The sequence below is a fragment of the Miniopterus natalensis genome, chromosome 1, assembly GCF_054644295.1.
Source record: "Miniopterus natalensis isolate mMinNat1 chromosome 1, mMinNat1.hap1, whole genome shotgun sequence".
NCBI classification, from domain to species: domain Eukaryota; kingdom Metazoa; phylum Chordata; class Mammalia; order Chiroptera; family Miniopteridae; genus Miniopterus; species Miniopterus natalensis.
Window position 1 is genome coordinate 139,582,040 of NC_142081.1, and position 26,858 is coordinate 139,608,897.

A 26,858-nucleotide genomic window follows, 5' to 3' on the forward strand; every position below is an offset into this window, starting at 1 on the left:
ACATATAAATAGAGTGAGTAATCTATATTTGGCAAAATTGAGGCCAGGGAGATTTTTTATCATTTTTGTTTTGGTGTAGGTTTCTGCCTCTGAAACTATACCAGGACTTTGAGATGAGAAAAGGAAAGTACATTTCTTCATTCTTAAAGAAATTGTTTTCCTGAAATGCTATGAATAGCATTAAACTTGTACATTTTGAAAAGTTGTCAGGTAGCCCTTAAGAGAAATGATAAGGGCTGTATCTCAGTACTCGATGTGCTTTTTGAACCTGCTGTCGCTGCTAAAGATAAAGCAAATTCAGTAATAACCAAGTAAGCTGGCAAAATCATTTTCTTGCTTCTTTTTTTTTTTTAAATTTACCAACTTAACCATTTTAAAAATATATATATATCTTTATTGATTTCAGAGAGAGGAAAGGAGAGGGAGAGAGATAGAAACATGAATGATGAGAGAGTCATTGATCGAACCCGCAACCCAGGCATGTGCCCTGACCGGGAATCGAACCTAAATTGCCTGGATCCTAGGTCCATGCTTAACCGCTGAGCCATGCCCGGCTGGGCTCATTTTCATTTAACTACAGTCTTAATGGATATCTATACTACTACTGATTTTCTCTTTCCTTCAAAGCTAACCACTGTCATTTTCAAAATTATATTCAGCTGAGTTTGTGCTAACAGAAAATGTGAAAGGATTGCTCAAAAATATTTATTTAGTGTTTGTTTGATTATCCATTTGCTCATTCATTCCTGGCCTTCATGTTATTGTTACACAGGATTATTGTGATGATTAAGTAAGATAATACATATAACCTGTTCAATACATTTCCAGGTACACAATAGTGTTAAGGTCTAACCATTATTGGTGGTGTTTTACTTATTAGCATCTGATAATGTTGCACTATTTCTTTGGTTACATTAGTATGATTTACATTTAGAAAAGCATTATAAGCTATAATGGATATTTTATTTTGCTACCTCAATTAATGACTACTTTGCCAGAGGAGACATGATACTAACAATAATAAAGACTTTCTTGTTTGTCTGAGTTGGTGACATTGCCCCTCACCACTTTAAATTTTAAACTTTTTTATTTGCTTGTTTTTTTTTAGGTACTTTTCTCTATCCTAGAAAGTGCTACATAGCATGTTTTATAGTCTTTTACGCAAAGTTAATTTTGTTTGAAATTTTGGGAAGTTTTTGTTTTACTCTATGAGATAATTCAAAGGTACTCTGGAATTGTAACCAAATCCTTCTCAGAAATGTGGACCAATGAAATGGTCCATGTGATTTTATTATTAATTTCTACTTTACAGTTTTTTGGTTCAATATTGTAAGTCAAGTAAGAACAAAAGAGAAAGATATGTTTATGCAGTTAACTATTTTTTATTTAATTTATTTCTTTTTTAATATTAAGGAAATAATTACTTGCAAAAGATGTACCTAATATAACTTTTGATGTAAAAGGTAAAGAAAATTAACTGTTTACCATCTGGGTCCAGTGTACCTTTTAAATTATTTTTACATATTTAAATTATTTTTTGGATAATTTGCAGAAGTAGAATAAAGGCATAGTAAAAATAATGTAATTAAAAATTTTAATAGGAATTTCAGCTATAGCAAACCCAAAATTTTATTCCATATATTCCTATTTTTGAAAATATACATATTTGAAATGTACAGTGTCCTTTGAACTTACTGCTCATCTCTCATGCATAAACCTGGAGCATATCTATCTTGTAAAGCCTGATCCAGATTTCAAATACATCCCTAATAGGGTCTGGCTTATTTCTGGTTCTTCCTATACTTATAAGGTCAAAACACAGTTATCAAAACAAAATGGTTACAGGGCTTGAACTTTGTTGGAAAACAGCTATCTTTTCCCCTCCCATGTTCTTTGAGGTGATTCATCTTTATTTTATATAAATGTACATTCTCCTTTTTCTTTATCCATGTCAGTGGCTTATTTCTTCCTTTTTTTTTTTTTAATCTTTATTGTTGAAAGCATTACAAATGTCCCCTTTTTCCCCCATTGATTCCCCTCTACCCCGGATCCACTCCACCCTCAGGCCTTCCCCATAGCAATGTCTGTGTCCATGGGTTATGCTTATAAACATGTAAGTTCTTTTATTAATCTCTCCCCACCCACTTCCCCATCTCCACCTTCCCTCTGAGATCCCTCAGTCTGTTCCATGCTTCTGTGTCTCTGGATCTACTTTGTTCATCAGTTTATTTTGTTTATTACATTGCACATATGAGTGAGATCATGTGGTACTTCTCTTTCTCTGACTGGCTTATTTCACTTAGCATAAAGCAGCTATCTTTTTTATCCCATAACTTTAAAATATTTTCATTTTTAAATTTATGAACACAAATTATAATGATAGATCTAATTATTTGTTTTTCTTTTTAATCATCTGTTTCCTTCCAGTCACTTTGTAAATAAATACACCTACCTTTGACATTTGTCCACTTAAATTGTATCAAATTTTTTGCTGAAATGTAATTTTAAAATTACTCTCACACATCTTTTTAGCAAAATAGGATGGTTGGATTTATCTTGAAAAATATTGTGTGACGAGGTCTTTCCAATTGAATGTCTAACTAATTTACTCTGATTCTTTGATTCTTATGTTTGGGGGAAATTCGTCTAAGACATAGTCATCTGAGCACTCACGCTTTGAAATGTCACTTATATGACCAACATTACCATTTCCCTAGAGTCTAGAAAACTATTACCAGTCTTCTGATTGGTCTAATAATTGTGAATCATCCTCTATCAATTTTCTTCTCTTTGCTAGTAATGGTGGAAAATGAAAAATTCTAAATTCTCAACTGTGTTTATTAAAAACTTTTTTAAAAAAAATAGATAAGAATGGGGAATTTTATATCTTTTTGAAAGATGATGTAATATTTTGAATAACACAGTAAAAAAATGAAAGGTGATATAATAGTGATGATTTATTTTAATACTGACCATCCCTCGATGCAATTCCATCATTCTTCTCTTTTTTAAAATTATTTTAGTTTTCTTTAGCACAGTTGGGAATAATTGAATATGTAATTAAGAGAACAATAATAATTCAGATATGCACAAAATAAAGGATCTTAGGGAATTTATAAAGAAGGAAAAAAAATTGTGTAAGAATATTTGGAATTTTTTGAACTCACAGTAGCTGAAATGGAATTGAGGGACGTTGATTCAGAGAGCCAGCAGGACTGTGAATAATTTAGCCTCCTTAGGCTATGCCTAGCTTTAAATGAGTTTACCTCAACCTGTAAAATAACATCTACAGTTCCCAGTGCTTAGGATTCTCTTTTTTTGACTTTCCAATCCTATCCTCCTCTTCTAACAAAACTTGTTTATGTTTTGTGAGATGACTATATGAGGCTATCTCAGAACTTTGGTGTGTTAAAATACAGAAACTTCTGGATTGTCATTAAGATTGATCATTGTAATTTCTATACTGATGTCTGATATATGTCACATCCTCTGCCAGGTGTTTTAGATCCATTAGCTAATCTTCACAACTATCCTAAATGCTCAAAGAGATATATTAACTACTAGATCACAATTCCAGAGCTACAAAGTTTCAAGAAACTGTATGCTGGTTTCTACTGCTTTGAAAACTTACCAGTTTTTAGGCATACTTTTCTTGAATAGCTGGATGCACATTTCCCTAATGCAGGGAATTATTGCAAGGCATCAAACTAATGGTCAATATGTGGCTTACAGTAATTTAAATATAAAAATACTTCTGACGAAGTAAACAGAAAATATAGTATGCTCATAAGAAGATAAAGTCAATTAGAAGGACCTTCCCATTTTGTAATAATTTTATAATTGTATATATAGAGAGAGCACACAATATGTTAGTGAGTAATAATTCAGTTCACAAAAAAGTTATCTAGAGTTTATAAGAAATATTTTATTTTTAAATCTTTTTCATTTTTATAGATTTATAAGTTTTTGAGCCACAATTTTCTTCTCTTCAAAATCAAATTAATGAGTCCCCTGCCTTGATTTTTCCTATTGATATTTAAGATTTTGACATCACCAGCCTATATGGAGAAGATACCATGAAATGCTAAATATCATTATTCTTTCTTGATATTGCTAGGGGGCAGTATTTACTCATCTGACTGTTTTAGCAGACTAGCACTGTGCCAAATCAAGCGTACACAATTTCATAATCTAGAGAAAATAGTGACTGCATGTATGATTTCTTTTCATTGTGTTTCAGTTTCCAACTTGAAATCAGAAAATAGCTAATAATGTCTCTAACTTGATAAGACTAATTTTATATGTTTGTATTTGCAATAAAATATTTTATTATTTAATTGTTATTTTAAAAATTAAAACCTGAACCAGCCTAATATTCAATGTTACCTTGTTTTGCTGGGGTTTTTGTGTGTATCAGACTGTATTATGAATATATACTAATATTTTAAGAAATCATTTACAATGAAATATCAGTTAAGATTGTTTAAATCTTAAAAGGAGAAATATAGAAAGAATAAATAACAAGTATTATAACCTCACAATATATTACCTATGTATTTATCTGACTTTAATTTAGTTGTTAAGAAGTGACTGTTGTTGAGCATCTAGGAGTTGTTATATATTATATATAAGAAATTAATTCAATTTGAATTATCACTTTTCAGATATCATTAAGTGTGCTTCATTTTACTTATTTTTTATTATTTATTGATGAGAGAGAGGAACATGGATTTGTTCCACTTATTTATGCATTCATTGGTTGATTCTTGTATGTGCCCTGATCAGGGATCAAACTTGCAACCTTGGTGTATCAGGGTGATGCTCCAACCAAATAAACTACCCAGCCAGGACCTCATTTCACTTATTTTTAATAGTTATTTTCATAATTGTTGTCAAAGCATAGGTATATAATTTAAAATTTCAAGTTTGTTTTTTCCAATACTTTTTACTGTTTAATATAAAGGATTTTTTAAATGTGTTAGCCAAGGGATATTTACTACTTTTCTCATTATTTGATACTTATTAAAAACTCCTCAGGAAAATGTTTGATTTCATGATTATTTGGGTATTTTAATTTATCCCTTTTGATTATCTTTATTATATATTTCATTCATTCTTTCAACAAATATTTGAGTGCCTGTTATGTGCCAGGCATTTTCCCCAGACCCTGGGTACATCAGTGAAAAAAACAGACATAATCTCTACCCTCATTGAATTTATAATCTAGTGGGGGACAGGCAATAAAGAAGATAAATATGCTATGTGATATGTTAGGTAGTGGTAAGTCCAAAGAGGAAAAAAAACACTAAAGCAGTGACATGGATATTAAGTGCTCAGGTGAAGGATGAATTGAATTTTAAATAAACTAGCCTAGGAAAGTCTCACAGGAAAGGTGACTTTTGAATAAGTGCCTTAAGAAACTGAGAGAAAGAGTAGGGCAAGCAGAAGCAACAAGTGCCACAGCCCTGGGGTGGAGGCGTGCCAGGGATGTGGGAGGGGCAGCAGGAGACTGTGTGAGTGGAGCCCAGCGAACAAGGAGGTGAGGTTAAGGAGATGCTTGGAGGGCCAGATTACAGAATCTTACATGTCAGAGTTAGGACTTTTGCTTTTATTGTCAGTGGCAGAAAGCCAGTAGATGCCATTGAGCAGAGGAGTGGCATGTTCTGATCTAAGCACTTTAATAAGATCGTTCAGGCTGCTATGCTAAGAGAAACCCAAGTAGGGCAAGGGTGGAATCTAGAAGACTGCTCACAGGCTGTTGTAAAATAATCTAAGCAAGAGGTGATGGTGGCTTGGATCAGGAAATTGGAAGTCAGGGTGGTAAGAAGTTTTCATATTCTGGATTTATTTTGAAAGTAGAACCCACAGGACTGCTGGTGACAAATGTACAATGTAGGAGAAAGAATAGTCAAGAATGATTCCAGAATTTTTTGACTGATCGATTGAAAGAATATAATTGTTCTTAATGGAGATTTAGAAGACTCTACTTGAAGACACAGATTATAGAAGAAGTCTAAGGAGCTCAACATGGGGCATGTTCTGTTCTGTTGGACATACAAGTAGAGATGTCAAGTAGGCATTTGGGCATATGAGTTTGGAATTCAGGGGAGAGATTGGGATGGAGCTATAAATAAAGGAGTTCTCATACTGTATGTAATCATTTGGAGAAAAAGAGGAAAGGTCAGAGCACAACATGGCCAAACCAATATTTGTCAGGGAGATGAAGAGGAACCAACAAAGGAGATGGAGAAGGAGCAGTCAGAAAGGAAAGAAAAAAAACTAGATGAATGTGATGTCTTAGAAGCAGACTTGGGGGAAAAAGTGTTTTGAGGAAGCGAGAGTAGTCAACTCTGTCAGACTGCTGATTGTTAAAGAAAGATTGAGAATTGGCCATTAGATTTAGCAGATCCTTGATGTACAAAATAAGAGTAGTTCTGGTGGTGAGGTGGAGGCAAGAACCTAATTGGAGTTGATTGAGATAATATTTAATGAACATCTACTGCTCTTAATGAAGTGCAAGCACCTTGCAGGCTTGAATTATGCTTTGTTCACTGCTGCATCCTATCAGTCAGGCAGAGAGTGTGAATTCTCCCTTACCCTGACTTTTGTTCTACATAGGTCTCCAGCAAATTTCATGAGACCTGCTCACATTAGAAAGGGCAATCTGCTTTACTCAGTCTGCTGACTCACGTGTTGATTTTATCCAGAATCACCTTCACAGACACACCCAGAGTAATGTTTAATATCTGGACATTTGGTGGCTCACTCAGGTTGACATAAAATTAACCATCACAGAACCATGTGATTATCAATGTGGTTGTCTTTAAATCCACCATTTAGCTATTTTTATTTTATTTGTCCCATCAATTCTTTGTTCTTGTTTTCCATTTTATCTGCCTTCTTTGAATTAATTGTGTATTTTTTTCTGTGATTGTATTTTATCTCTTTTGTTGGCATATTAGCTATAACCCTTTGTTGTGTTTTCTTACTGATTTATTTCGGACTTATACAGTGGTCTGCAAACGGGCAATTTTGACTCTCCAGGAACTTTTGGCAATGTCTGGAGACATTTTTGACAACACTGAGCAAGTGCTATTGGCATCTAGTGGGTAGAGGCTGGGTTGCTGCAAAAATCTTAAAATGCAGAGTACAATGACCACCCCCCTTCTGCCCAGAAAGAGTTATCTAACCCCAAATGTGAATAGTGCTGAGGTTAAGAAATCCTAGTCTGTACTCCACTTCTTCAACTTATAGCAGTCTTCTTTCAAGTAATATTATACCACTTCACATATAGTGTAAATACTTTACAACAGTATACCTTTATTTCCTTGTCATGGCATTTGTGGCGGTGTCCTACATTTTATTTCTACATATGTTATAAGCCCCACAATAAATTGGTTTTGCTTTAAAGAATCAACTATTTTTAAATATTTTTAAATAAAAGTCTTTCTTATTTAACCACATATTTATAATTCCTGAGTCTCTTCATTCGTCTATGTAGATCCAAATTTTCATCTCATATAATTTCTTTCTGCCTAAATGACTGTCTTCAGCATTTCTAGTAGTGTGGAACTGCTGGTGATGAATTCTTTCAGCTTCTGTGTGTGCAGGAGTCTTTATTTTACCTTTGTCTCTGAAAGATACTTTTGTTGGGCATACAACTATAAGTTGGTAGGTTTTTTAGTTTTTTTAATACTTTAAAATTTTTGCTCCACTGTCTGTTGTGCACTGTTTTCAAAAACAATGAAAAAACATTCTTCTCATTGATGTATTTTCCCTTTGGCTAAATTGTACGGTTTTTCTCTTTACTACTGATTTTAAGAAACTGGAGTATTACAAGCCTTGGTGTAGTTTTTTGTTCATGTTTCTTGTGCTTCAAGTTTTTGAAATTTTGAGATCTATTAGTGTATGTTTTTTTCCATCAAATTTGGAAAATGTTCAGCTATTATTTCTTTAAATATTTATTCTGTTCCCTCTCCCATCTTCTCTCCTTTGTAGTTTCCAATAACAGATATTCAGCTGCTTAAAGTTACTCATTGATGCACACAACATTTGTTTTTTTTTCTTTTTTTCCTGTCTTTGTTTTATTTTGGATACATTCTATTGCTTTGTTTTCAAGTTCATCTAGCTTTTCTTCTGAGATGTCTGATCTGCTGTTAATCCCATTCAGTGTATTTTTTTATCTCAAACATTTTATTTTATCTCTAAAATTTTTATTTTCTCTTTTTTTGTATCTGCTGTTTCTACTTAACATGTTCAATCATTCTTTAGCTTTTTTAATATATGGAATACAGATGTAAAAAATATTTTAATATTGGCTAGAATTACATATACATATGTCAATTCTATGTCCATTTTGATTGAACGATTTTGGTCCTCATTATGGGTCATATTTTTCCTCCTGCCTTGCATTACTGGCATTTTTTATTGGAGTCTAGTCATTGTAAATTTTGCCTTGTTGGGTATTGGGTATTGTTATATTATTATAAATGATCTTGAGCTTTATTTTGGTATGCAGTTAAGCAACATTCAAACAGTATGGTTCTTTCAAGACTTGCTTTTAATGTTTATTAAGTGAGACCAGGGTAGCATAATTTGGAAACATAATTTTCCCCATTACTAAGTCAATACCCTGATACCTTGTTTATTGCAAGGTTTTGTTGTTTTGTTTTAATTTTTTTACTTTTTTATCCTAGCTGGTGATAAAATGAACTATTCCTGGCTTTGTGTGAGCCCAGCAAGTTTTCCCTCTGATTCTTTCAAGTGGTTCTTTCCCTGCTTTGTGTAGTTCCTTCGTATGCATGCCCTCTTCAGTATGTAGGAAAGGGAGTTGTTAGCTAGTTGCTAAAGTAATTCAGAAAGATTCCTAATAGTAAAGTTGGCTTTGATCAGAAGGGTAGAGGGAAATATAATTGATATCATGTCCTTAAAATAAATGTAAGTTGAATATTAGTGATGTAACTAATTTCTGACTTTTTTAAAATTTAAATTAGGCTAAAGATTTTGAATTTTGTTATATTTTATTGTTTTCTATAGTCCATACTCTTTACACTGAAGTCACATACCTTTGTACTCCTTAGTTCTCTCATTTGTAATGTTACTTGAAAGGACTCTCTATATGTCAACATATATAAATGATTATCTTGTGGAGTGCAGTGGACTTTATTCCACATACAGTACTTAGATTTCAGTGTAGTATGTCATTTTACTTAAGGTTCTTGACTAGCATTTTGGTACCATAAGTACTCAATAATGTGCAATGCAAAGGTATATGCAACTGTACTTATAAATTCACAATTTATAGGTAGTGAAAGAATATTTATTTAAAGCCTATATGCTATATAGAAATCTTTGTTTAATAGAAGCATATATTGACACAGAAAGTAAAATGAAATTAGAGCTTTTTCAGATTTTTAAAATAAATTATTTTTGATTTTTGATACTTGGTATTGACAAAGAAGATTGTACTCTACTTTTAGAAATTAAGAATGATTTCTCACTTCCATAATCTCACAAAATTAATTGAAAATGTATATCTGTGTGTGTGTGTTTATTCTTAGACAGTAAACTTAGGAACATAAATTTGCTACTCAGCTAAAGAGTCAAATTATTTCATTCCTAGATCTTATGAAGCTTCCTATTAATTTAAAAAATGGTAACAGAAAGCATATGCTTTATAAGACCTTTTTATGAGACATTTTGGACATTTATTAAATAGCTCACCTATTCTCAAAGATAGTAAGGGTAACTCAATAATAATGAGGACCACATAAATCTCAGGAATATTTTTGTACAATCTGAAAAGTACACCCTTGAAATTATCCTGCTAGCATTCTGTTTGGATTAGGCATGGTCTTGAGTATATCCTTTGATGAAGTGAAGACATTCTGTTGAATAATCCTTGGCATAAGGGTTATGGAGCATTTGTAATAGATACTGTTATTTAATAGCGTATGTGCGATAATAATTATAATTGTCCACACTCTGTTATATTTTAATTAATGGAGTAGACCAAAACATAGAACTTTATTTACCATTCAGTTTATTGGTAATCATTTTAATTATCTCTTTTGTCTCCTCTTTATCCATCTCTCCCCATTACCCCTTTCTTTCTCCACTTATAGCTCTATGCCATCCCTTGGTTTCTCACCATGTTTACTCGTAAGTATTATTTTCCCTTTCCTTTTGATATTGTTAGCAAAAGGACAGCTCCATTCTTGCCCAGAATATTATATTTACAGTAGTATCAGCTGATTTAATTACATAAGCATTCTTATGTAGTTCTAATGTAATAGAGTTGGGTAGAAAAGACTATCAATTGTTCTGATGGCTGAATATAAAAAGAATATTGTATTGGATGAAAACCTGTTTTACATGTTGTGACATTCATAAAATTTCTGCCCTCTGTTGAAAAAGAAATTAATATTAACTCTAGTATTTACATACAGTTTTGGAAGGAAACTTTTACAACCAAATCAGGCTTAATTTTAGAGATTCTCTAATAACTAATACTTTTGCTATTTCCTAAACTAGAACTCCTCTAGAAATTAAACAGATTATGTGAATATGTAACACTCTAACCAATTGCAAATATTAATACAGTGCTCATCCTGCTTAAATATACACACATGATAAATGAAATGCAATATTTGAAGTAAATATGTATGCATTGGCCTGGGAAAATATCATCAGTATTGTTAAATGAAAAAATTTGCTAAAAACAGAAAATTTCTAATTGGATATTTTGGTGTGAATTTAATAAAGCAAGTATTTAGAGTGCATCATAGAAATGCAACAATACTAAAGTTAACCTAGGTGAATAAACTTATGAGAATAATATAACTAAGTGGAAAAATCTAGGAGGAAATATATTGTATGGATCAACTATACCAACATGCATAATGAACGTTAGAAAACGTCATCTGTTTGACCCATCTAATTATCAATGTTTTAAGATTCCTTAGGAAGCAGTACATTTACAAAGCCAGATAAACATTTTATAAAACAGTTTGGTAGTACATGTTCTTATATAATAGTTTTGGTCATGAGAGAATGGCCATGTCTAGTAAAGCAGCTTGTTACTGTTTTAATTTTTGTTGTTTTTTTTTTTTTATTGTAATTAATTTATTTATATTTTGTCATTTTACAGATGTATTTCCACTGCACAAAATTTTTCACCTCTGGGATACCTTGCTCCTTGGGAACTCCTCCTTCCCGTTCTGTATCGGAGTGGCGATTCTTCAGCAGCTGCGGGACCGGCTCTTGGCCAATGGCTTTAATGAGTGCATTCTTCTCTTCTCTGATTTACCAGGTACAGATATAAATAAATGGAATCACTAACTGAAATTTAATGATAAGATGACGAGGCATTCTTATACCAATTTGCACAAATCATCCTTTGAGCCCTCCGAATGGATCTCTCCCCCTTGAGCCTCATCATCTCTCTCGGGAGTGTCTCCCCTAAACACTGCCTCTTCTGCTGCCCAGCCTTGCAGATACAAAACTGGGTCATTCTAGTGCACTCTGGTTTACTTTCATGTCAGTGATGCCACCAAAATGGTACAAGGGCCAAGAGCAGTGCCATATTTTCCTTTTTGCTCAGGACAGACCTGTTTACCTTCAGCTGGTAGAGAGTAAATAAGGATCACATGGGAAGGTGTTTAAGAATCTCTGTTTATACAAAGATGTAAATCACATGAAACTTGCTCTCTCCTATTCATAGCTTCTTGCTAACAATTTGATGGATTTTAAGAAAGGAAACACTGTCCTCTTGGCAGGGCAAATCACATTCCAGGGAAACTCCACATCACAGTGCAGGATAGTAAGTTAAGCTATACATTGTATTCACAAATAAGGCCTTTGTAAATCTAGGAGTTGTATGCTTAAGTGTGGAAGTATAGGATGCAACTGTGGTCAAAGCTTTGATACTATGGTTGAAAGATGAAAGTAACATGGTTACCTAGGATATAAAAATCTGTGGAAGAAGAAATGAAACCAAAATGTTTTTCAGGTAGAAGAAGTCTACTTTCTTCAAACAGCATTTCATTGGCTCCAGTCCTGCTGAGTCTATTGCTGGTCTCTGTATTTTTAGGCAGGTACACATTGACTGCTGCTTATAAACATTTGAAATTATCTAAGACATAAATTTGCCTAAAAACCAAAAAAACAAAGAAAAGGTACATTAAGATTATATATTTATTAAGCACTCTCAAGAGGAATAATAAACCTGCTGTCTACCCTGATTTTTCTTTTTTAGTAGATTATCTGTACCTAATACTCCATCTATTTTCTGTTGTCAGAAATAACAAAAATCCTTGAATTGTTTAAAACTTCTTCCCTCTTCCCCCAAAGTTAAAAGTATCACCATCAGCTTTCTAACTTATCAAATTTTAATTAAAGTAAATTACTTCTTATATGAACAGACAGTTTAGTTCTTTTCTTTTTTTCCCTAGGAGAGTCTTTATGAAAATCAAGTATACTTCCTTCCTCCTTCCCCCCTCTCCACCCCTCCCCTCCCCTCCCCTCTCGGTGTTGAACAGTAACAAAGAAGCTAGTTTTCCAAACTAGAAATACTCCCTATACCCTGCAGATGTTTTCCTGCCATTTCCAATTTGCCAAAGTAAACAGAGGATAATTTATTAGGATTAAAAGAATTTTTCTGGTCAGTTCTCAAAATATATATACTAGGAATGCTGACTGTATATTTTCAAGTCAAGAAAAATTAATACTTTTTCAATTTTGTATGTAAATACTCCAGTTAAGCACTGGTGAAGGAATCTGTTTTCATATTGTATAGACAGATAAGTAGTAACTCTGCTTGTTCATTAAAATAAAACCATTATTTCTCAATTCAGAAAGTAAGATATATGTTTGTTAGCACTGCCTCATTAAAAAGGTAAGCTCTATTTCCTTTAGAAAATAGGATGCCCTCTATTGATGTGAATTGCCTTGACGCTCCATGCCATTATTCTGGCTCATCACTTACTTGGTCACTATAATTGATTCCTGCTGGGGAAGAAAAAAGTATGTAGGAAAAATGTGACTTAAAACAGAAAGAGTTTAAATGCAAGTTTTGCCCTTAAGTTTTGTTTTATTTTTAATCAAAGTGGACTTAATTAGAATGTCTCTACTAAATACTAGATCTAAAGATATGTCTTTTTAAAATATGTTGAGTCCCATAATGGTGCCTGATGCTCAAAGGATAGGGAAGTGGTCATGGGAAGTCCCGACAAGTTAATTCGGATTAGCACGCCCAAACACACTGAAGGTGCCTTTTCTAAGCAAAGCATTATGTGAAATAAGCTTGCAACATAATTTGAAATAAATACACTGTTTTTTAAAGTCTACAAAAAAACATTGATAGGCTAACTCTGTATTTCACTTAACCCTTGAGATGGTCTTTGTAGATAAAAATAGGTTAGAATTAATCATTGATTTGAAGTCACTAAATGTGTTGTACCTTACTGAAATCCCCACTTAACTGAGTTTAAAAGCCTAAGTAAGCAGTCAGAACAAATTTAACTGAATTCTTTGCTGAAGCAGATTGGTAAATTCACTGTTCAAAGCATCTCTTGCCAGTAAAATGAGGGAAACAACACCATATTGGTAACCTTGGCCTACTTTTTAAAAAATTATCCCTTTTAGTTGTTTCTTTCTACAAAGAGAGGCCCAATAGCCCAGAGGTGAAGACCATGGACTGTAGAACCAGATCTGGGTTTCAGATCCTGGCTGTACCACTTACAGTGGTGGGACCTTAGAGATATGGCTTGGCGTCTGTGTCTACTGCCTTAACTCTGGAGAATGATAATTGTACCTACTTCATAGGGTTGTTGTATTAAACGAATCAATATATTACACAGCTTAGAGCAGTGCCTGGTAACGAGCAAGTGCTATGTAAGTTACTACTAGTAATGTTATTATCATTATTATTATGATGATTTTCCTCACTTTTTCTATTCTATCATGACATGCTTTCCTGTTGGTAGTATAAATGCAGCAATCACCCCATTTGGCTTTTTCTGTAAATTATTGAAGCGGATAGATATCAATCACGTAGATTTTGTTGTTACAAAATCTCAAAAAGCCAAAGCAATTGAGGAATTACCTACGATGTCAAATAAGCCTTCAATTTTAAGTCTGTATTATGACTAAAAAGAATCTCTTTTCATTGCTCAGAGCACATAGTATAGTGGGTAGGGAGTCAAGACAGATGTGGGTTTGAGTCCTAGTTCCACCACTCACTACCTGTTTGAATTGGGAAACGTTCACGGTGGGTCTGCTGCTAAAAGAGTGGTCTGTGCAGTGAGATAAATATGTGTTCACATTCCAGCCATGGCACATAGTGGCTTTGTGAACTTGGACAAGTTTTTAATCTCACTGGAAAATGAATCCTATACATTCTGAAAGTTCCAGTAAGATAGAGATAATAATATCTGCTTTAGCGTTAAGATGAGCACTAAAGATAGTATATAAATGATGAACCTGACACAAAACCTCATACCAGGTGTGCATAACTCCTTTTAAAGTACATGTAGTATTTAATATTTTAAATATGTAAAGAATGTGCAACATTCTGTCTTTATAAATTCCTCTTCTTCCTTTTCTGCACTTTATACTAACCCTTTAATTCTTGAAGAAAGAACACACAAAGAAATTATTATTGCCAACAATTGTTCCCAGTTTCTGTGCCATTACAGATGATATAGTGTGATGTTACATTCCAAGGAAGTACAAGTGGTGCTAGAAAATTTTGCTAAAAGTTCTTGCCATGTATTGGTATGTGTGTCATTTTAATACTTGAGAAAATAACTATGAGAGCAGTGCATTTGGTATTTGTCAATCTAAAAATAGTGGTAGGGTGTTTTGGAAGAAATACTGAGTTTTTCATAGCACCATCCAATACTGGATATTGGCCACTGGTGTTAAGAGAACAGTTTCCAAGGTTACCACCATTTAAGCCCAATTACAGGGTGAAGCCTGTCAGCCTTCAGCCTGCTCTCTCTGATATTGTTCTGCTTCAGTGTCCATGAGGCTGATTTTTAAAAAATTTTTCAATGCTACATTCAAGCAGTTTTCAAGATGAGTATGATAATCTGGATAAAACCAAAATGGTAATAATTTTAGAGTTGACTTGTAATAGCTGAGATGTTTAAATGCTTTTTTGTTTTGTTGGTGCATTTCCCTATACAGTTGAAAAATAATTCAACATTTATGTCATTATATATGGTTGAAATAAATTCTTAGAATGCATATCTGTACCCCTGAGCATCTTCAAAGATAAGAATATTTGAACCAGGAAAGAAGTTTTTCTTAGAGAACCTGTAGAAGCAAACGGAGAAATCTGTGTGGAAGAACACTTGATTTACTGTCAGAGATTAAAACAGTTATACTTTAACATCAAGATAAATAAATATGTATATATAAACTATTTTAGAAGGAAATCCTGAATATACTGAAGGGACTTCAGCATGTGAAAACTTACAAATCCTGTTTGTGGGAGGAAATTAGCATTCTGCTGAAAAATCTTAGTTGCGTGATATATGTTTTATTACAGAAGCTTAATTGAAAGGAAATGGTTCCAATACAATTTTAGATTTCATTTCAGTGTTACCTGTATACTTTTACAATAGGTTTTATTTTCAACATGTGTGAAAAATACTGGTAGCATCTCTCTATTATGTAGCACTTCCCTGGTTCCACAAAAATATTGTATTAGTGCCCTAAGTAGCTAAGAAAAGGTACTTACTTATCTGTTCTGACTTAAAGCACTTTTATAGTGCAGCCTTTCTCATGATTTAGCATAGCATGGAATATTTCATGAAAGTAATATACTCTTTGAGTAACACAGTTATATACCAGGTTGCCTGAAATCTAGAAAAAATCCAGGTGATTTTTTTCAAGTAGCATACAAGTGTGTTGGTACTGAAACAAAACGAATCAAGGCATAAAAACTAAGAACTAGAGCATGGTGCTAAAATATTCAAACTCTTTAAACCTACGGCTCATTATTTTCCTGTTTATCGCTGAGATGGAATTGGAAATCAATGTGAAAGTTAGGAGTAAGTTAATTCAATTTGTGAAATGCTGCATATCTTTAAGGTGCTCTTGGTTATCTCTGGGGTGGCAGAGGGGGAGGAAGAGCAATGAGAAGTAATCTGAGTATTCAGTTAACAGCTTCTTGCTTTCATTTAGGGACAAATATAAAAGAAATGGGGCTACCATAATATGTACATGTAATCTCCCAGTTGTAAACAGTGGCTCAAGTTTTTAAAACTATAAAACTTCAACCAAGTATAACTGACTGTAGCAAGTAGACTATTAATATGTGACCCTTTTGTTAAATAAAGAGTAATGACGATGAATATGAAAGCAATAGGAATTTATAACAGGGACGCTGCCAAGTCTGGGGGAGTGAGAGAACCTTCCCGAAGTAAGTGATGTTCAAGGTCATATCTAAACTTAATTGACAACGGGGAGAAGAAAGTGGAGAGGGGAGAATCTTCTAGAGAGAGGGAAGAAAATCTTCCAAAACCCCCAAAACAACTCAAGAAATGGGGATGGAGTCCTAGAGCAAAAGGGAGCATGACTAGAAGAGAATGGAGAAGTGGGCGAAGGACGACCATGCAGGATCTTGTAGGCCACGTTAGGGGTATTAAAGAGTATGTTTGTAGAGGAGGTGTTTTCTTTCTCTTTAGTTTTTTTTTGAAAGAATGACAAGTATCACTGAAAATAACATCAGGAACCGAAATACAAATGAGGTGTTGGTACTTGTTGAGCATCCTGGTCTCTGCACACTCCTTTCAAGGAGTCCTATCGTGCACAGCAAAGGATTCTTCACATAAGTGCCCCCAGTAGTTATTCACAATTCCTTTTTTCTGCCTTAGCCAGTTATAGTGGAGAGCTGATTTGGTGAAAAAGTAGAGCAACAGCAGCACAGTTATTCAGTGAAGGTTTTATATTTTCAGCCCCATGAGATTTGATACTATTTTTCCTGAAGCAGAGAATCCATTAATTATTCCTGTTCCCTACTTGTACCTACATGATGTTAATGCGTGTCTGTTTCTAAGTGTATCTTCATGGAATCGCCAAAGGACAGTCATTATGGAAATTAAATATGGAGATTTTAGCTGTGGTCCTCCACTCCCCCCACCACGCCCATTAAATTACATATTAAGATTTAGATGGAATAGTAAATACCAAATAGTTTAAAGTTGGCTAAGGATAGATGAGAGAGTAATTTGTTTTTATTAACGTGATTGTATAGTCACTGAAATAAAAACTGTGAAAATGTATTTTCAAAATCTCATTAGATTACATCAGCCTTCTTTGGGGCAGAGATACTGCATTATTTTATGGAAAAGGGCAAATTTTGCAAACAGATGTATGTTATAATACATGACTTCCAAGCTGAAAATAAATGTTCATGGAAAACATGCTAGAATGACTGTTAAAGACTCAAGTTGTGAGATGATTCTAAAAAGCTGGGAGAATTCTCTGATCTAGCTGTTGATCTTGAAGCATACCACTAATTCTACAATATGGACATAGTTTATAAAGTTAAAAGAAAGATTTCTTATGTACTGGGAACTATAATGAAAAATAAGGTCAGGGTTGATCAGAATTTTCTACTTACCTTGAAAATTGAGACTAGATTATTATTTAAAACTGGTCCCAAGGCTTCAAGAATCTAATACAAAAGCTCTTCTCTACAGGAGAGATGCTTGCTTTATGATTGACAAGAGTTTCTGCTTTCTGAATTGTTTTGAGCAGTTCAAAAATTACCTTATAGTTATTATAGATCAGTTATTAAACATTTTGTTTCAAGACACAAATATAGAATTTTTTATATTTATATTTATTGAGTGTTTATATGTGCCTTGGGTTTGTAAAACAGTTTATATATATATATATGTATGTATGTGTGTGTGTGTGTGTGTGTGTGTGTGTATTACTTTAGTATATATTAATCAACCGCAAAAACCTTTAAAAGTTAGAAACTTTAAAATTTTCCTTTCTATACTGCTGATGGATAGTGCAGGTAACACTATAAATATCAAAATGAGCATGCTTAAAGTGACATTTAACACATAATGCTCATATATGGTTCGTATTGTAGTAATATATAATACTCATGGGTCCTGTTTCTTTTCCGTTCTCCCTAGCCCTATATGTTCACACAAAAATGAAAGTAATCTGATGTGCTACCTGTCTTAAATGGTGACCTTAAATAGAATGAAAAATAACTTCTTACTACATGTCCCTTCTAAGTGTGAGTCAAAACAAATAAAATGAAAACAAGCTAATAGACTAGACTAGAGGAAAGAAGAGGAATAATACACCAGTGTGCTCACAGGCTAGTTATTTAATATTATGTAACATAAAGCAAATAACTAGAATTTTCTTTTTATTATAAGAAATTATATTTAATTACTTCTACAATTTCAAACCATTTAAATTCTTGAATACAAACATTGATCAGTCATATGAAAAATGCTTATTCAGCTTGATCACAGTGTTCTAAAAAAAATCAGACTCCTGCTTTGCTGTGATTCACCATTAAGCGTAAAAGAAAAAGAGAAATGATGGCTGCTGCTGCCCTCGCATGCTGCTACATTGTTCTTTTTCCCTAAGTGTTCTGGGTGCCATTATCAACACCAGATGCTTTGCATCATAGTATCTACCTACTCAGCTGCTAAATGATGACCATTATGTTTAGAACAGAAAACAGTTTAAGTGTCCATATATCAGTAATGCTCATTGCATTTCCTATTTATTTTTCACTTCATTGTAGGCATTAAGCAGCAGAGAGGATAGATGCATAGCAAAATGTGCTGATAATGGCAAGCACATACCATGGATTTGAAAGGCTGAGTGAATTAAAGTAGGAGCCAGGAACATATTGTGTCATCCTTTTATTTCCCCTTTAGACTGCATAACCAAGATTGTGTTTTTTAAATATGTCCCTTCATTTATTCAACAAATACTTACCGATTTCCTACTAGGAATGAGTGTGTATCATAAGTGTATATGTATGTAAGTCTATAATTAATAATTAATCTTTTTTTCTGGTTTTATTTTTTTATTGGCCCAGAGCATTCATGCACAATTGTTTAAAGGTGATCCAATGGTGTACTGTAACTGTGGCTGACACTGCTAACTTGTGTTATCTTAATTACATGTGGTATTACCTTCTAGTTTCAGTAAGTTACTTGACTAGCTTATGCATTAGTTCCTTAATTTTTCAGTGAGGGAATTCAACTTCCCTCTCAGAATTGCTCTGTAGAATCAATAGGATTTGGAACCCAGTGGAATGTTAGATATGGCTATATTCCCATACCCTAACAACATACTGAGTGAGAGCAAGTTAGGGAATGGGGGAGTGGGCATGATACCAAGAAGGATAGTAAGTAAAGTTTGAGATATGTGCTTAAGATGTTTATGGAATCTAGATTGAGAGGCTAAGGCACTATTGGAGGTTTTGAGTGACAACATGACAAATATAATTTGAAGATTTGTCAGAGACTAAAATTTCCTCTGGTATCCTGTTATCTTTGGGTTTCCCTAGAGATTCCTTCTTAAGTAAATTTTTTTCAGTTGTATTACCCTGTTATTATACAGGAGCCCTATTGATATGTAGGTAAACTGTAGGGAAGGGAAAGTATTCTGTAATCCTATGATTATGTCTCAGTCTTTTATCAAGCCTCTGTCCCTGGGTTGTGACCTTTACAAGTGCTTCTCAGTGCCTGCCCCTCTTAGGTGAGACAGGGAGGCTAGAGGGGCCTGGAGTTGGATATTTCCCTTCCCCCAGGTCACTTAGGCTCTGGTAAAATAGTTTCCCATGAGTTCGGGTCATAAGGAGAATAGAATGATCTGGGCATATTTTTAAATTACTATTTTTCCACTTTCCCTGCTGGAAGCAGATTTTTTTGTGACCTTTTTGATGTTTGAAGCACGAATGGAGCTAAGAACATGAAAAGGAGCATATAACAAGGACAAAGTATTCAAAAAGTATTATATAGATAAATAATAGTGTCAGTAAGTCTAAACCCCAAGAAATGCAAATTTATGAAAAATACCATATTTAGAACAAAAATGCAAAACAATAGTAGGTTTATTTGGGGAAAACATTTAATAATATATGTCAATAAGATTCACCAACTTTGAGTTAATGTTTTTAAGCTGTGAAGCACAAAAGTAGATGAACTCTTTGTCAATAAATTTGGTCACTTTCTATGAGACCTTAGGGTAAGTATATTCATTCAACATGTTTAATAAACACAATACTATTACTGGGCCATAAAGATAAGACATAGTACTAGTCCTGAAGGAGCATGGAGAGAAAGCACCGGATGCTTAGAAAATAGCATAAGGGTGACTCAGAGGTGTGCAACTGCATGATCATCTTAATGTAAGAAGGATGCTAATAGGATGACTAGAGGGGAGAATGAGAGATACCTGAAGTGGATTGGCTGGGGGAATAGCACTGATGATTGTGATAAAAACTGGTGAGACAAACAAAACAGAAACAAATTCATATCGGTACAGAGAACAGATTGGTGGTCACCAGATAGGAGGGGCCTAGGGGCTATGGGTGAAAAAGATGAAAGGGATTAAGATGTGCAAATTGCCAGTTATAAAAATAGTCATGGGATGTAAAATATAGCATAGGGAATATACTCAATAATATTGTAATAACTGTGTGGTGTCGGATGGATACTAGACTTATCAAGGTGACCACTTCATAAGGTATATAAATGTTTAATCACTATGTTGTACAACTGAAATTAATATAACATTGTATGTTGACTGCAATTGAAAAATAAATTTTTTAAAAGCAGAAAATTATTTAACTAAAGTATTTTAAATATTTATTTATAGTTACTTTAAAATTATATATATATTTAAAATGTATCACTTTCAGATATGTAGTTGACATATATAGTTGTCTAGACATATAGTTAATTTAGGAACATAGCTATTTCCTGTTCTGTTTATTCAATCTGATGTTTACTCCCTCTTAAATAGTGTTTAGTCCATTTGCCTTTAATATGATTGTTCATATGGTTGGGTGTATTTCTAGTTGTCCTATCTGCTCTGTGTCTCTCTTCTGTGTTTTCTGACTTCTTTGGGTTAAATATTTTTAACATTTCATTTTAATTTTTTACTTTTCGTTTTACCTTTTGAATTATTTTGTTTATTGCTCTAGGGATTGTAATCTACATTCTTAATTTATCACCATTTAAATAGGATCAATATTGTACAATTTTATAGAAAATGTTAAAACTGCAAAAGTGTGATTCCATTTACCTTCCATGTAACATTGCTGCTATATATTTTATGTCCATATTTGTAATAAATTCCACAACATAATGCTATTATTTTGGCTAATTGTCTTTTAAACATATGAAGAGAAGCAAAAATTTAATATTTTATATTTACCACCATATTTTTCTGTAATTAGTCCTCTTTATTTCTTCCTGTAGATTTGTGTTTCTTCTTTATTTTTGGTTTGTAGCAGGTTGTGCTCCAGTGTAATTCTCTTCATATTTATGCTTGCTATTAAGCCCTTTCAGTAAATAACTACTTCAAATAATATACTTTTCTGTTCTAGTATTTCAGTTTGGTTCTCTTTTATTGTTTGTATTTCTCTGTCTATTCACTTTGACTATATTTTTCTTTAGATCCTTGAATGTATTGATAGTAGTTACTTTTAAGTCCTGTCTGCTAGTTTCAATTCTGGATCATCTTGTGGGTCTATTTCTATCAACTTCTGTTTTTCTTCATTATAGGTCACATTTTTCTGCTTTGCATATCTAGTTATTGTTTCTTATATAGTGGATATTGATAAAGATACATTGCGAGGAGCCTGGGTTTTATCATCTTCTTTTAAAAAGTGTTAAATTTTGTTCTTGCTAGATAAATAACTGGTGGGTCCTTTTATCTATGTTAATTTGGTTTTAGTCTCTTTCAATTTTTTACTTAATTCATGAATGTGGCATGTCGAGGTCTTTAATTAAATACCAAGGTAATCAATGAGAACTCTCACTCATTGGACCCAGTTCCAACATCTCTCAGCAATTACTCATCTTTATGATCCCTCAGCACTTAATACCATTTGTTAATATAGCAAGTTCAATTTTAGTTGAATTAAATTAAACAGTAGGGTGGTATTTATGGGCCCATTGGCATGGAGAAATGTCATTTAGCTCTAAACCTAAGTTTGTACATTGTTGACTCATGTAGTGAGCTTCATTTCAAAAGCTAGATTTGAGTAGAAAATTTGGGCAATGTAGATAATCTCTACTTGTAACAACTTTGAATCACTTTTAGAGTTTACAAAAATTTTTAAATTTTTTATCTTGTATCAATATCACAACTGTGTTAAGTTGACTTTCTCATCTCCATTTTGCTCTTGAAGTAACTGAGACACTGTGTGGTCTTGCAGAATGCTCCTTACTATGTAAGTTAGTAACTGGCATTTGGAGTCCGAATGCAATATTTTTCACTATACAAGGTAACATGTTAGTTCTTTACAAAAGTAGGTTTTTGTAGCTCAGAACAGTTCCATGTGAAAGGTTTCAAATGGTTCGACCTAGTTGCTTCTTCAGTTCAGTTCTGACTTCCTAGGAAGCTCATTTTTCACTATAAAAGTGACAATACTTGATGTTAGATAAAACCCTCAAGTAAAATACTAGCCATCTCTTTTCTTTCTACTGGTGTGAGCCCTTTCTCAGTGAACAGCAGCTCAGAATGGGGTGGGGGTTTGAGCAAAAAAGGAAAAGAGAGAGAGAGAGAACTCATAGGCTAGGACAGTGGTGTGGTGACTGCGGGGCAAGGGGGTGGGTGGAGGTGGGAGAGCGCATAGAGGGATAAATGGTGATGGAAAAAATAAAGTAATAAATAAATTTTAACCCAGCTTAAGTATAACACATATCTCCACAACTTATCTTCTCTTATTTAAGCAAGTCATGTTTTATGGCTGTGGTTTGGATATGCAAAATCATTTCTCTCCCATCCTCAGCAATTCTCCTAGCTACTTATCCCTTAACTGCCTCACAGAAACAGTCATGAGCTTATGATCTCAAACAGAGGGTGATATGGAATAACAATCATACTACTGTTAACTGCAGAGGAGAGTTTTAGATGGGAAAGAAAGGTTTCAGTCAAATTGCCCATTAAGTTAAACGTCCTGTGTAAACTAAGATATTCCAGAATGGCTGCAATGGCCTTCTTGTCCTGTGATTACAGATTAGGATAAAATTATTAATATTTTAATTTTTCAAATCCAGTTTCTGTTTTATGTCCAGTAAAATGCAAGGGTATTTTTTAAATGGTTGTATTTTTTGACAATGGAGTTTGTTTTGCACGTGGATTAAAAGCCCTAATTTATTACTCCAGTCAAGAGGTAAATGAAGTATAATAGAGGGATGGCATGATTACAGGTTTTTAACTTCTTCATTAGTTCTTTAAGAATAAAACTTCTTTAAAAAGAAGTGCCCTTGGAGCTATTTACCTTGCCATTTTTCCTGATGTCATTCCTGTCCTTGTTTTTTGTTTCTTTAATCAATAGACTTTATTTTTAGGGCAGTTTTAAGTTCACAGAAAAATTGAGCAGGTAGTGCAGAGAGTTCCCATATTTCCCCTATGTTTAAAATCTTGCCTTAATGTGTTATATTTGTTATAGTTGTTGAAATCTTAACGTAACTAAGATCCATAGTTTACATTAAGCTTTTATTCACTCCTACAGTATTATATAAAACAGTTTTACCACCCTAAAAATCCCCTGTATTGAACTCTTCATTCCCCCTTTTTCTTTCCCCTTACCCTCCAAACTCCTGGCAACCAGTGATCTTTTCAAGTCTTTATAGTTTTGCCTTTTCCAGAATGTCATATAGGTAAATCATAGAATAGAGTATGTAGTCTTTTCAGGCTTTCACCTTCATCTCTGCTCAGAGCTTTATAGCTCATTTCTTTTTATTGCTGAATAATATTACAAATCCTTGTATTTTGAAAGGTAGAAAAGAATATTTTTAAAAGATAATCTCATTTAAAGAGAAATTTATCAAGTTCAAAATAGAAAATGAACCTATATTCCAAGTGTTTTTAAAACAAGAAAGCAGACTACCTGGGATCTAAGACCTTATGCTTTTTTTTATTTTTTATTTTAATTGAAGTACTAAAATTTATCATGTGTTTTATATATCTGTAAGTTTATATATAAAACCTGTGGTTACTACTGTGTGCTGAAATAGTTTTATTTCTACTTCATAACACTCGTAGTAATTAAGTAATATCAACCCTATGATTGAGAAAAGAGATGCAGAAAAATGAGTTGGCCAAAGCTATACAACTTGTAGTAACTGAATTGAGATTGCAGCCCAGACCATGCTGCCTCCCATGTTATTGCTGTTTACAGTATGCCGTTTTTAATTTGCTTTCTGAGAAAATATATTAGCTGCCACTTTGCAGGCCAAGAGCTAGATCAAGGGGGTGAGGCTTCAAGCCTGCCACACCCATAACCTAACTTTATTCCCGACCCTTTTGAACCAGTCTTTAAAGTTTGAAACTTTTCTAGTTAAGATGACAAATTATACACATATGATTATCTCTGCTCCCTTCTGAAATATCACTGAAATGACAGTAAGAGAATGAAAAAAAGAGATAATTCTAAGAGCAAAGAGAGTATAAGAACAGCACGAGTAGACAAGAAATGTCAACAAACATTTGGCAGATAGGAAGCAATTACATCAGTAGTAACGCACTTAATAAAGCAAAGAAAACTGAAACCTTCCTGCAAAGGAGGGTACCAGTAAGGGGCAAGCCTGTTCTTGATGCCAAGCACCAGCGAGTCTCAGGAATTGAAAGTGAGTGGAAAAGCAGGCAGGAAGCTGCAGAAGAATCAGTGGAAGGTCTGCATAGGAATAGTTTCATTTCTCCCACCCCTGCAGATCTTTGCTCTCACCCTGTTAGCCAAGAGTCTACTCCTCTGGCACCCAGAAGGAGACTTAAAGATGGGAGCAAATGGATATTGTGGCCTGAAGCTTATGCCATGTGGGGAGGCTGCCCTTTTTAAGACAATGATATCAATTACAATACAAAATTAGGTCATTGAAAAAATATTTAGAATGAGCAAAGAGATTACAACAAATTGTAAAACAGAAAATAACTATTTATTAAATATCTGATGTACCTCTAAGTATTTTTTACTTCATATTCATTGATCATCTCTTCATATAACAACAGTTGTGCTATATTTTTTATAGAGAAAATTGATAATCAGTATTTCCACTGGCAGGGTTAGTTGAAATTTGTTCTTTTTAAAAAAATTATTATTATTGATGGTAGGAATACATAAAACATAACACAGGCATAGTCTCTGTTTCTTGTAATGCTACAGGTTTGTTTCCTATGAACACAGATATGCTATTTTGTGAAATTTCTATTAAAAAAATTAAAAAAAAATAAGTCAATGGTGTACATGTAACTGTGTATGTAACATTATCAAGTATACTTCCAGAAGGAATGTATCTCTCTTTGGATCAGGCAACAATGAAAACCAAATTCTCTGCTTATAATTTTACATGTTTCATGTTTGAAAGAATTTCTGTTTGATTTTTGGCTCTGTACATGGCAACTATGTTTGTCCTACCCATAAACTTCTGCTGCGGGAACACATTCCCAATGAACTACAAACTCTGCCTCTGTATCGTGGGTGGTGGAAGTATTCCAGGGAGTCATTCCGAGAGCTAGCAGTAACTTTATAATACTGTCAAAAACAAACAAAGCAAGATACTGGTTAAAGTGGAAAGGACAGGTTTTAGTAAGCAATATACTGTTGCAATAAGGAAGAGTTCACCATGTACTGGACTCAACTTCAGTTTGTACAGAGGTGACTGGACATTTTAAAGGGAGAGTGAGGGAGTGGGGAGGGTAGTGACTAGGGGCTCAAAAGATTCAGTGAAGTGAAAAATTACAAAAGATTGAAGAGGGCCATTGGTCCATGGGAAACCCATCTGGGTTTGCCCACATAAAGGAAAGTATAATGGAGGGATAATTCGTATAAAAAAGATAGCAGTCTTCACTGATTATGGTTTAGATATCTTTACTTCTGCAAATTTTACAAAAACATGGCCAAAGATAACGGTAAATTTGGTTGGGTGTTCTTTGGGGTAGTAGAATCAGAGAGGCTTGACACCGAGGGTCAAGAGCACAGCCTAGAGCAGGAGTGAGGGAATGTATAGTTTCAACCCCCAGCCCATCCATGGTCAATACCAGAATGCTGGCAAGGACTCATTTAGGCAGATCACAGAATTACTCTCTGGAGAGATGGAATGCCTCTAGGGAAAATACCTTACTTAAAAGTCCTCTAACAAATCACCATGTCCTCAATTTACTCTATAGTGAATCCACCATCACCAAGCCCAGCCCACATATACAAAACTCCCAATATGGTTTTTAGTGTTGTTCTTCTAAATATGTAGAGTCATTGATCACCAAACCTGTAAGGAAAGCCTTCCATTAAAAGGCATAGACCTGCACAAACTGACTAAGGAATATCCTCAAAAACATAATTATGAGAAGGTATTACAACTATGAAAAATCAGAATTTTTTTAAATAACATAGAATTAAAAAGGTTTTCTGGAAATAAAAATGATATGGAAATTCAGTGGCCTTTGTAATAAAAGAATTGGATGATAAAGTTTAGGGAATTTCTCAGAAAATAGAACAAAAATACATATGGAAAGTTAAAGGAAAAGGCAAAATTATTAGAAATTCAATTAAGTATGTTCAAGATTCTTCTAGTAGAAGAAGAGAGAACAGTGAGAAAGAAATTATCAGACATCAAACAAGAATCTTT

The 26,858-nt window shown here is 33.7% G+C and overlaps 1 protein-coding gene across 3 annotated transcripts in view; it reads left to right on the plus strand.

Moving 5' to 3' along the window:
- The window catches only part of TBCK (TBC1 domain containing kinase), a 165,164-nt gene that overhangs the window by 76,039 nt on the left and 62,267 nt on the right, over positions 1-26,858 (plus strand). For all 3 annotated transcript variants that reach the window (XM_016223615.2, XM_016223616.2, XM_016223618.2), the window contains 2 exons: positions 10,125-10,161; positions 11,150-11,311. In XM_016223615.2, the coding sequence (XP_016079101.2) occupies positions 10,125-10,161; positions 11,150-11,311 (199 nt within the window). The remainder of the gene's footprint in view (positions 1-10,124; positions 10,162-11,149; positions 11,312-26,858) is intronic.